At 46.0% G+C, this 11,956-nt stretch overlaps 1 protein-coding gene across 1 annotated transcript in view; it reads right to left on the bottom strand.

Annotated features, from left to right (window-relative positions):
- Nucleotides 1-782: 782 nt before the first annotated feature.
- LOC145355175 (phospholipase A2-like) overlaps nt 783-11,956 on the bottom strand; it is a 50,232-nt gene continuing 39,058 nt past the window's right edge. Inside the window, exons 3-5 of the mRNA XM_080207088.1 lie at nt 11,387-11,549; nt 8,823-8,929; nt 783-2,773 (exon numbers count right to left, since the gene is read on the bottom strand). Of these exons, the coding sequence (XP_080063214.1) occupies nt 2,625-2,773; nt 8,823-8,929; nt 11,387-11,549 (419 nt within the window). The 3' untranslated portion in view covers nt 783-2,624. The remainder of the gene's footprint in view (nt 2,774-8,822; nt 8,930-11,386; nt 11,550-11,956) is intronic.

Genomic DNA, 11,956 nt, shown 5'->3' with positions numbered 1-11,956 from the left:
ATGTCTACATAGTCTGACCATCACTCTGTGTTGAAGCTCACAGATGGATATTGGCTGGGTAGCCAGATCCGACTGACCCACATAAAACACTATTCTTCACCCGGAGGGTGCTGAATGTGTGGAACTCACTATCACAGAAACTAGCTGAAGCCAAAACATTGTGTGATTTCAAGAAGAAATTAGATATCACTCCTGGGACGAAAGGGATCAAGGGATACGGGAGGAAGCTGGGATTAGGATATTGAATTGGATGATCAGCAATGTCAAAAAGAGCGGCGGAGCAGGCTCAAAGGGCTGAATGGCCTATTCCAGCTCACTATTCAAGATCTTACAGTCATGCCCAGCTCCATGCTCTAAGCCCTTCTCCTCTCTGTGCTCACTTCCAGCAATTCCGATGAGGAGCTCATGGATTTCTAAGATCCTGACATCTGCCTCCCTCTTTTCCCTTTCTCCATCAGGCCAAACTTCCTCTGAGATCCTGCCCCACCCACCATCCCCCCATCTCGAGTTTGCATCTTTCCCTTATTTTCCCTTCTTGTTCTCTGGAATTCTCTGCCCGTTGAAGTGGTGGAGGCTGCCTCGCTAAATATTTTTAAGAAGCGGGTTGATGGGTTTTTGATAAGAGAGGGGATTAAGGGTTATGGGGAGAGGGCGGGAAAGTGGAACTGAGCCACAACAGATCAGCCATGATCTTATTGAATGGCGGGGCAGGCTCGAAGGGCTAGATGGCCTACTCCTGCTCCTATTTCTTATGTTCTTATGTTCTTATGTTCTTATGTTCCTCCCGCTTTCTCAACCCAACTGTCACTAAACCACTGACCATCCAACCACCCTTCCTGGCTCCCATTTTAGCCAATATTGTGGGCAGTTATTTGCCTCCAGGTAGTTGTTCCTCTCTCCTTTAAATCTTCCATTGTCATGACTCGCTTCAAAGAAATCCTTGACCCTCTCCTCTGTCCTTGCAAACTGCACATTCAAGTCCAGCCTGTCTTTCCACTCTAGGCTTTTTGAATGTGCTGTCATCTCCAAAAATCCATTACCGTCTTCCCTGGAACTCCATGTTTGAATCCCTACAATCAGGTTTCTACCCTTGTCACAGTACCGAAACGGATCAAACCGAAATTACATATCCCCCGTGACTGTGCTGTGATAAACTTTTCCTCCATCCCGGTGGACAGCCTTTTGAAACAGTTCACCAAAACCATCCACTGCCAAAGCCTCTCTCTTGCTGTCCAGCCAGGTGGGTCTGCTCTCTCACCTGATTCCATTTTTATCTATCCACATCCAGCCAGAGAAGCACCTGCCAATGGCTTCTATTCCCATTCTCGCACTACTACCCCCAATTTGCCCCAAGGATCTTTCCCTAGCTCTCTGTCAAAGCTTTGGGCTGAATTTTACCATGGGCTTTGTGTCCAAATGAAGGAACCAAGCCAGCAACAAGTCTGGCTCAATGATTTTGCGGGACCCATCACAGAATCCCGACAGTGCAGAAGGGAGGCCCTTCGGCCCATCGTGTCTGCACTGACCACAATCCCACCCAGGCCCTATTCCCATAACCCCACATATTTACCCTGCTAATCCCCTGACAACTAGGGTCAATGTAGCATGGCCAATCCACCAGTTTCAGTTGTGAGAGGAAACTGGAGCACCCGGAGGAAACCTCCACGGACACGAGGAGAATAATGGCTTCTCTTTCCACAGATGCTGTCAGACCTGCTGAGATTTTCCAGCATTTTCTGTTTTGTTGTTTCTGCTTGTTTAAGTACAATTCTGTCAAGACTGGATATCGTATAGCATCGCACACTCCAGGGACATTGAATACAGGAGTTGGGATGTCTTGTTGAAGTTGTACAAGACATTGGTAAGGCCACACTTGGAATACTGTGTACAGTTCTGGTCAGCCTATTATAGAAAGGATATTATTAAACTAGAAAGAGTGCAGAAAAGATTTACTAGGATGCTACCGGGACTTGATGGTTTGAGTCATAAGGAGAGGTGGATAGGGAGGGACTTTTTTCTCTGGAGCGTAGGAGGCTTAGGGGTGATCTTATAGAGGTCTATAAATAATGACAGGCATAATGAGAGACAGCTAACGTCTTTTCTCAAAGGGAAATGAGAGGGGAGTGATACAGAAGTATCCAGAGGAGCAATTTTTTCACACAGAGGGTGGTAAATGTCTGGAACAAGCTGCCAGAGGTAGGAGTAGAGATGGGTACAATTTTATCTTTTAAAAACGTTTAGACAGGGTAAGATTGGTGTCGAGTATATAGGCCAAACACGGACAATTGGGATTTGCTTAGTGGTTAATAAAAAAAAGGGTGGCATGGACAAGTTGGGCCAAAGAGCCTGTTTCTGTGCTGTAAACCTCTATGACCCTTTCCTCATAGGGAGTGTATCACGACTGCAGTCTGTGATTTCACACTCATTATTACGAAAGTGTGGAATATTGCAGGCAGCGTGATCCTACAATTTCACTTCCTTTATCCTGTTTTAGTTGCGGGGTCATTTTGAAAAAAAGCCTCATTTTTAGCTAGAAAACTGCTGAACACTTGTGTGTTGAGTCGACCCAAAGCTAAGCTCCACATTCAACCAAGAGCTGCGTTTTAAGAATATACCCATAACGTTCAATATTCAGGACAATGTGGTCTTCTCTTCCCACACAGGAAATTGGGCCACACTGCGTATCTCTTCCGGTAGACAGAATTCTTCAAGCAGTGGGAAAGCTTCATGTCACATTCACAAATCATCCTTTCGCAATGGTCAAAGAAGAATCCTATAATAAAAACAAAGGTTTGCTTTTTAAACTTTATACTATGTATTGTAATTGGCATGAAATAATCAGGTATTTTGCCTGAATCAGGCTGTAGTCTGATCAAACCTCACTCCAGCATTTGCACATCGTCTAGCTCACACCAATGCTGTTCGCAGGGAATGCTAGGTTGGCAAAGTTATTATTATTTTCGATGAAATAGTCAACTATCTGCAGAGAACAAAAACAAATCCCAAGGACTGTTTCAAGAAGGTTGTTCGTATCCTGGTGTCCTGACCAATATTCATCCTTCAACTAATACCAGCAAAAAAAAACTTTACCGCTCATTTTATCACATCGCTGTTGTCGAACCTCTCAATGTGCAGAACAACAACGGATGCCCTTGCAACGTGGATGATTGGCCGTGCGGCGTTTGCGATGTCCTGGTGATGGGCAAGGTGCTACTTAGGGTGGCAGGATGGCACACTGGTTAGCACTGCTGTCTCAAAGCACCAGGGACCCAGGTTGCCAGCTTGGGTCACTGTCTGTGTGGAGTCTGCATGGGTTTCCTCCGGGTGCTCCGGTTTTCTCCCACAGTCCGAAAGATGTGCTGGTTCGATGCATGCTAAATTCTCCCTCAATATACCTGAACAGGCGCCAGAGTGTAGGGACGAGGGGATTTTCACAGTTAATTCATCGCATGTTAATGTAAGCCTACTTGTGACACTAATAAATAAACTTCAACTTACTCGCAACTTCCTCAATAGATTAAACGACTTGTGTTATGTGGTTGTCCCAGGGCTATCCTGCAAGACTTGGACATGATGGTGTAGTGGTGATGTAGCAGACTGGTAAGCCAGATGCTCTGGGGACATGGGTTCAAGTCAGTAGCTGATAACATTTAAATTAAATCTAGAACTGAAAGCTCATGGTACTGGTTTCCATAAAACTATCATTGACTGTTGCAAAGTTACATCTGGCTCACTAATGTCCTTAAAGGAAGGAATTCTGCCATCCTTACCTGGTCTGGCCTAAATGTGTCTCCACACCCACAGCCTCTTATTAAAGCAAAGTACTGTGGATGCTGGAGATCTGAAATAAAAACAGAAACTGCTGGGCAAACTTAGCATGTCTGGCAGGATCTGTGAAGAGTGAAACGCATTTCGAGTCCAATGTGATGTTTGGACTCCAGGCTGTAACTATTTTTCTCTCTCCACAGACACTGCCAGACCTGTTGAGTTTTTCCAGTGTTTTTATAGAATCATAGAATCCCTACAATGCACCGACAACAATCCCACCCAGGCCCTGGCCCTGAAACCCTATGCATTTATCCGACTAATCCCCCTGACACTAAGGATCAATTTAGTATGGTCAATCAACCTAACCAGCACATCTTTGGACTGCAGAAGGAAACCGGAGCATCTGGAGGAAACCCATGCAGACACGGGCAGAATGTGCAAACTGCACACAGACAGTGACCCGGGACCGGAATCGAACCCAGGTCTCTGGCGCTGTGAAGCAACAGTGCTAACCACAGTGCCACTGTGCCGGTGTCTTATTCTGTTTGATTTACGGTTTACTCTTAACTGCCCTTAGGAGTGGCAATGCAAACCACAAGTTCACGAGCAATTAGGGATAGGCAACAAATGCTGCCAGCAACGCCCACATCCCATTAATATATTTTAAACATTCCAGCAGAGGTCTTTAAAGCATACGTTTCCTTTTTATACAGAAAGAGAAGGTGAGGTGTAACCATCCTGCTGACTCAGTTGACACTTGGCCCAAAACTAACTCAGGCATAGCAGCACCAGTGACTCTACGGCTGAAGTGAAATGATAAATGCAAAAGGCTCACTATTCATGTCCATTGCTACACCTAACTCAAGATTACTAAGGTTTGACAGCACAATCTATTTCAATACAGTAAAATAAGATGAAATGAAAGTAAATATGAGTTTCAGGTTTTAAAAAAAGTTTCATTGAAGTTTCGCAGATTTTTTAAACATGATTTGCAATCGGCTGTTTTTTTAAATATGAGCAAGCAGCATTAAAGGGTTTCCTTGATAGATGTATCATGAGGAAGATAACTAAAAGATATACATCCCCTCCTGAGGTCATGCATGCAGTAATACTGAGGCAGTCTAAGGGAGCTGCAGCCCAACAGAAGTTCAAAAATATTGGAGTGTTGGCCATTTGAAGTATAAAAAGTCAATGATATTACGGTTCAGATGAGAAAGAAATCAGCTGTGATCGAATGGCAGAGCAGACTCGATGGGCCGAGTGGTCTAATTCTGCTCCTAAGTTTTATGGTCATTTGGTCAGTTTGATTCTTTTTTTGAATTTGTTCATGGGATTTGGGTGTTGTTGGCTGGGCCTGTCCCTGAGGGCGTTTTAAGAGCTGTGGGTCTGGAGTCATGTGTAGCGCAGACCAGGTAGGGACGGCAGATTTCTTTCCCCAAAGGACACGCAAGGTTAAATGGTGGCTGGAATTCTGTGGCCTTGCACGTCCCAGTGAGAACAGAGAATTTGGACCTCAGCCAAATCTCAGCTCACAGACGCAAGGTTGGATACTCCAGCCAGTGTTTCATATTTATTCTGCAGAGAAATAAAATTTAAGGAGGAAATTCCAATAGTTTTGTTAAAAGTTAAATTGTTCCAGACAAGGTGCTGACTAATCGAACACCAGGGGCGGAATTTTACCGGCACGTCTGCTCGTGTTTTGTAGGACCCTTCCGGAATTGGGACGGGTTTGCTGGTAAAATTCCAGCCTAACTCTCAGTGAAATGGAATGGGTGCGATTCCTGTTCGCTCAATTCTCAATCGGAGCTGTGCTGTGCTGAGAGAGACCAAATGGATGCTCTTTACAGCTGGCCCCCTGATCTCAGTAGAGCTTTTCATAGATCATAGATACCCTACAGTGCAGAAGGAAACCATTCAGCCCATCGAGTCTATACCGACTACAATCCCACCCAGTCCCTCTTCCCATAACCCATCTGCTAATCCCCCTGATACTAGGGTCAATTTAGTATGACCAATCAACCTGCACATCTTTGGACTGTGGGAGGAAACCAGACCACCCCCAAGAAACCCACACAGACATAGGGAGAATGTGCAGACTCCACACAGACAGTGACCCAAGACCGGAATTGAACCCGGGCTGCTGACTCTAAGAGTCCCTCTCTGTCAGAGTGACAGCATGAAATATTCTGTGGCAATCCCCTGAACGTACATGGGGAATCCCTGATTGACCTCCCAGTAGGACTTGTAGAATACGAGTTCCCCTGGTAACAGGTAATTATCTGAACAAGTAGAACATGTATACCAAGTCCTTTATAGGTGGACCCCTGAGTGGGTCCAGTATTCCATTGTCCCAGTTGGGACTTATGTACATGTACCCGCAGGCTTAACTTTTGCTTTCTAAAACAAAACACCATCAGTGACATTCCCTGACCTCCCAGTTGCGTGTTTCCCGCCAGTGGGTGGTGGCGTGTTGTTCGCTAGTGGCGGCAAAATCTGGTCCCACCACTGTCAATGGAATTCCCATTAACATCAACCCCACATCAATGAAGAATTCTGGCCAGTTTCTTTCCAGTTGGCTTCCTTAGTTATTACACACACTCACTTATTTTTATTCTCGAAGAGGCTCAAAGCCTGAACAGAAAACTGTTCTGTGCAGCTGAGGGCTTTCTTAGTGAGCTTGACATTTTGCCAAGTTCTGGTAAAATCTCTCCCAATTGTCCTTTACCTCTGTTAAAGCCGCTTTCGGCTGTCAGCGTGAGGCAGTAGACTGTACACCTTAATGGCAGGTGATTTTGCACACCGTCTCTTAAAGAGATAATATAATAAATAATAATATGTCAACCTTTCAACCTTCATCTCTGTCATTTCTATACATTTACGTAAGGGATGTGAGTGAATTGCAACTAAATTACTGAGAGTCCTGGATTCCAACAGCCACTTATTCAACGCAAATTCAAAATAGAAAAATTACTGAAGCACTTTGAGCGAGTGACTATCTTTGATATGTATTTAGCTGTTCCGTACAGTGACTTCTTAGCCCTATTCTCTTGATATCGTTAACAACTCGCTGTTCAACAACAATTGACAGTTCAGAAGATGTAGATTAGTAGTTTTGTTTTCATAAGAAGTAATCTTAAGTAATGTTTTTTTTGCAATTGAAATTCTAAAAAGATTCCTGATGTGTGAGATCACCTCTGGGAAATTAAGCATGTTGGAAATAACGCACACAAAAAAAATTATGTTCTGATGCGTTAAATTGCATCAAACAATGGGGGAATTCTCAACAATTCCTCGCAGGTTGCCTGCGGTGCTCGGCAAAGTGCATCATTCCAGAGTGTGAACTTGAAAAATGTTTTCCCTGTGTGTACTGACTGCCCTTTCCAACACTCACCATGTTCCCCACAATAAACTCGATGAACCAAAACAATTGTGAATTTTGTACATTGTTTTATCACGATGTTCAGACTGTGCCTCTGGGCATCTCGACTTCTGATAGCTTTTCGAATGGTGCGATCGGTCTCAAGGGCTGCGCAGGGCTGATGCTTCCCGTTAGGCGTGAGATTACAAGTGTTTTCCCCTCTTTCTCAGAGACGTTAACAGTTCCCCTTTCTTAGCAAAACAGATATTTTTACAGGCAACACTGACGCTTTTGATACCTGAATGTTTTAATTCCTCAAAAGGCGTACCGCATTTCGAAAATATTACATCTAAATTGGTTACGCTTGATCACAAACGAGAAGGCAGTGACAGAGCTGGACTTGTAATCCAGAGGATCCCCTCTGGGGACCCGGGCTTGAATCCCACCGTGGCAGATGGTGAAATTTGAACAGGGCAGCACAGTGGCACAATGTTAGCACTGCTGTTTCATGGTCCAGGGACAAGGGTTCGATTCCGGCATCGGGTCACTGTCTGTGCAGACTCTGCACGTTCTCCCTGTGTCTGCATGGGTTTCCTCCGGGTGCTCCGGTTTCCTCCCACCCGCAAAAGATGCGCAGGTTAGGTGGATTGGCCATAGTAAATTGACCATAGCAATGTGGTTGACTCTCAAATGTGCTCAGGCAGCTGAGGATGGGCAATAAATGCTGGCCAGACGGCGACTCCTATTGTGGCCAGAAGCTCTCACTCGAGGGGCCGAAAAATGATCAGGGTAAATATGTGGAGTTATGAGGATAGGTTTGGGTGGTATTGTGGTCGGTGCAGACTCGGTGGGTGTAATGGCCTCCTTTTGTAGGGATTCTATGATCTTCAAATGCTTAGCAATGCTATTAGTACAGGGCTGACACAGTGATTGTGTTATATAGTGTGTGGCTTTGTTGTCCAGAAGATGAAAAGGCACGAAAACAGATTGTGTTTTCACATTTGGTAAGCCTAGGGCAAAAAGGAAATCCTTTCTCAATACCAAGCTACTTGCACTACTTGTGGGGGGGAGGGCATGTAAAATAGGTCTGCTTTCCAATAACACAGGTCATAAAATTGACTAGACCACCCTCTTCCTGCCCCCAACTCTGAGCTGAACTCATGATAAGCTGGGTAGGTGGGTGCTGTCATCAAAACCCAGCGTGCCGTACCTCCTCCTCCAGTGCCCTAGGGTGGCACTGGCAACCATGGGCTCCCATTGTGTTGGTCCACGTTGACGTTTGGCAAAGAACTGCTGAGGTTTGCTGTCGCCCTCTGCAGCTTGTCTTCCCAGGACACTCTCCTGCTCTTAACGCCTGTCCTCAGGGATATTGGAAGGATTTACAGACTGATAACCAAGGAGGATGGCCACCTGAGCCCCTTCCTTGGCCATCCAGTCTGGTTGGGTCTCAGCCAACCTTGGGCCTGTCACCAATTAATCTACCTCTGCATCAGCGATTGGTAATAGATTGACCTGGTTGTGGGTTCGATTGGGAAGCTGGCAAGCTCCATTTAAGTAAGATCCAACCTTTACAAAGTCAACTGGGCCTCGTGTGGTTCCCAATTTCCAGGCGCGCCACTCATCCCCGGTCTCGTGCACCCATTCCAATCCTGCCTGCCATTAGAATCCAGCCTTTTAAGAATAACCACTTACTCACCACATCTAGGATTACCATATCTGCAAGACCAGTTATAATCATCTAATTTGGGATGACAACCAGCTTCCTCTGCTTTCGCGTAACAGCAGTCATGTCTAAAACAGCACCTGAAGGCAAAAAAGGAATGAATGAATGAGTGAGAAAAGTAACCAATTAGTTGAGCATCAACTGATGTCGAGAAGGTAAAAATGTACTGCTGATAGCGCACCAAAAGACTTCCTTATATGGATGTCAACAGCCACAAAAGCAAGTGAGGAGTGGTTATTTTCTTCTTTTTTCCTTTTTGCTTCTGTAAACAGTAACTCTCACTCGTGGTATGAGAGTCTCTCACACCTAACTCACTGGCCTTTGCTCATATCCAGATAGTGAGTATCTGCGGATTATTTGCACATTGTAACCGAGCCTCATCCAGCATCTAAACACTAACTGGAGGAAGATGCTGGATAGTAGAATCTACAACAAGAAACCCAACTCAGTGTGGCTCTTCCTAACTCAGACAGTGGACCCACTGTAAGCCTGCCTGAGATTGCACGTGTCAGAGAACAGATAAAACAAGTTAGAATAACCGGGTCATTTTCAGGATGGCAGCATTGGGCCTCGTGATAATTTCGCTAGTCTGTTAATCCAGAGATGCAGCTAATGTTCTGGGGAGCCAGGTTCGAATCCCACCACAGCAGCTGGTGGGATTGAAATTCAATAAAAAATATCTGGAATTAAGAACCTACTGATGACCATGAAACCATTGTCAATCGTGAGAAAAACCACTTCTGGTTCACTAATGAAAACTCTTTAGAGGAGGAAATCTGCCATCCTTACCTGGTCTGGCCTACAAAGGCATAGCAATGTGGTTGACTCTCAAATGCGCTCAGGCAATGAGGGATGGGCAATAAATGCTGGCCAGCCAGCGACTCCTGTTATGGTCCCTAGAGGGGCTGGAAAATGATCTGTAACAGGGAGAATGCATTTTGAGATTCTCCTTGCCTCCAGCCAGGACATAATCATGTCCAGTGACTTTCAATAAAAGTTATTTAAATACGCAGGATTTGTTTTAAGCTGGATTCACTCAGCTCCTGGAATTCACCCACCCACTAGCTCAAGGTGCAGCCAGCCGGAATCACAAACAGAGACCACGCCGGCGAGCTCAGAGGCCACTGGAACCCCTGGGTACTGCCAGGGGTAGTGCCAGTTTTGTGCTACCAGGTTGGCACTGCCAAGGGGTGGGGCCTGAAGTGGATGGGCTCTTAGGCAACCCCATAGCGGGGTGTCGCTCACTTTGCAGGAGGAGCGGCTGGTACTGGCGACTGGGGGTGGGGGAAGGAGGATAATGGCGAGTGGGGGGGGGTTGGGCCTGTCGCATTATTTTGAGATTGGCATGTCCTTAATAAGAGCACCCTGTTTTCTGAGGAGCCTATCTTGCCGACATCTTTAAGTTTTAGGTCCCGCGCATCAATTCCATAGCACAAATCACCCCAATCTCCAAAAGATTGTCTAAACGTGGGTGGATTACAATCAGAAGCGTGCTGACCCAGCCGGCAGGAATCACATCGCATTTCCTACTGGAGACCACACTTCCAAGTCTTTTGGGAGCATTGCATCCTTCTGTGGCACTGCGGTTAGCACCGGTGCATCACAGTGCCAGGGACCCGGCTTCGATTCCTGGCTTGGGTCACTATCTGTGTGGAGTTTGCATACTCTCCCCGTGTCTGCATGGGTTTCCTCTAGGTGTTCCAGTTTCCTCCCACACTCTGAAAGATGTGTGGTTAGGGTGCATTAGCCATGGTAAATTCTCCCTCAGTGTATCCGAACAGGCGCCAGAGTGTGACGATTAGGAGATTTTCACAGTAACTTCATTGCAGTGTTAATGTATGCCTACTAATGACACGAATATATAAACAAAAAAGGACCTTTGTAATTCAATGCACAAGGTAATACCTTCTTATGCATGACTGTCAGTGATTTTTTTATTTCTCGGAATGATTTGGGAACTGATTTTCAGTTGGGCAGCTAAGTCCTTCCATCCTGCGAAAGTAAGGCAGGTGGGGGTGTTGAGATCTTTATTTAAATTATCAACATCACATAAATATATTTGCCGGAATTCTCTGACCTCACCCGCAGCTGATTCCCCGACCCCGCCCGCAGCTGGGATTTTCCGACTTCGCCCAGGTATGGGATTCCCTGACCCCGCCCAGGTATGGGATTCCCCGATCCCGCCTGTGGCTGGGATTCTCCGACCTCGCCCAGGGATGGGAATTCCCCGACCTCGCCCGCAGCTGAGATTCTCCAGTCCCGTCGCAGTGAATAGAGATTTGGCTGAGCGTGAAATTCCCCATTCTCTCTGGCAGCGATGACGGGGCCAACGAGATTGAGGTATTCCGGTCCACTGGGGCCAAGTGGATATTGTCGAGTTGATCGGGCGACTGTGAACTTATGCACTCGTGTTGCATGCCATTTTTGTCAACCTGTTTCCAACACCAAGACTGAGCTCTGGTTCCTAATAAATTGGATTGACAGTCTCACCCCAAGAGAAACAAATCCCACCTCTGAGTAACTAGAGATTTCCTTACCAATCTGTGCGATCCCGTGGCCACCCTCTCCCTCCAATTCCACAGTAACAACCATACATGAGATAAGAAAGAGAGCGGTCAGTGCTGCACCGGATCATTCCGACCAGGTTCAAAATACTCCGGGCTTGCCGTCTTTGATGTTCTTTCGCAGCTGTGACATGCACTGGGTGGAGACCACAAACAGAATTACAGCTCGTATGCATGAATACACATGAGAAGTATGCCTATTCTCTGTAAAAATAACACAGTATTTTTCATGTATACACACAATCCTCCCCCATCCCTGCAGCCATTGACAAACTCACTGTGGCTGAAATTGGACAAAGACAATGATAAAATCCAATGGAATCACATTTGCGAACCATTAAACACAACGAGGCGAATTTTCCCATTCTGTCCTCCACAGGAATCAGAGCGGGCAAGGAATGGATGAAGGACCTGAAGGATTTTCCGGCTTTGGGTTAAGCGCAGCTGGAAAATCCCACCCAACATCTGATATTTCTTTCAGGTCAGAGAAACTGGTTATTGGTCTCTGGTTCCTGACACGATAGGGCACTGGTTCCCAACCTG

Source organism: Carcharhinus amblyrhynchos, chromosome 18, assembly GCF_965287045.1.
Source record: "Carcharhinus amblyrhynchos chromosome 18, sCarAmb.v2.hapA, whole genome shotgun sequence".
Classification (NCBI taxonomy): Eukaryota; Metazoa; Chordata; class Chondrichthyes; order Carcharhiniformes; family Carcharhinidae; genus Carcharhinus; species Carcharhinus amblyrhynchos.
Note: the sequence above shows the minus strand (reverse complement) of the source record. Positions and strands in the feature narration are given on the sequence as shown.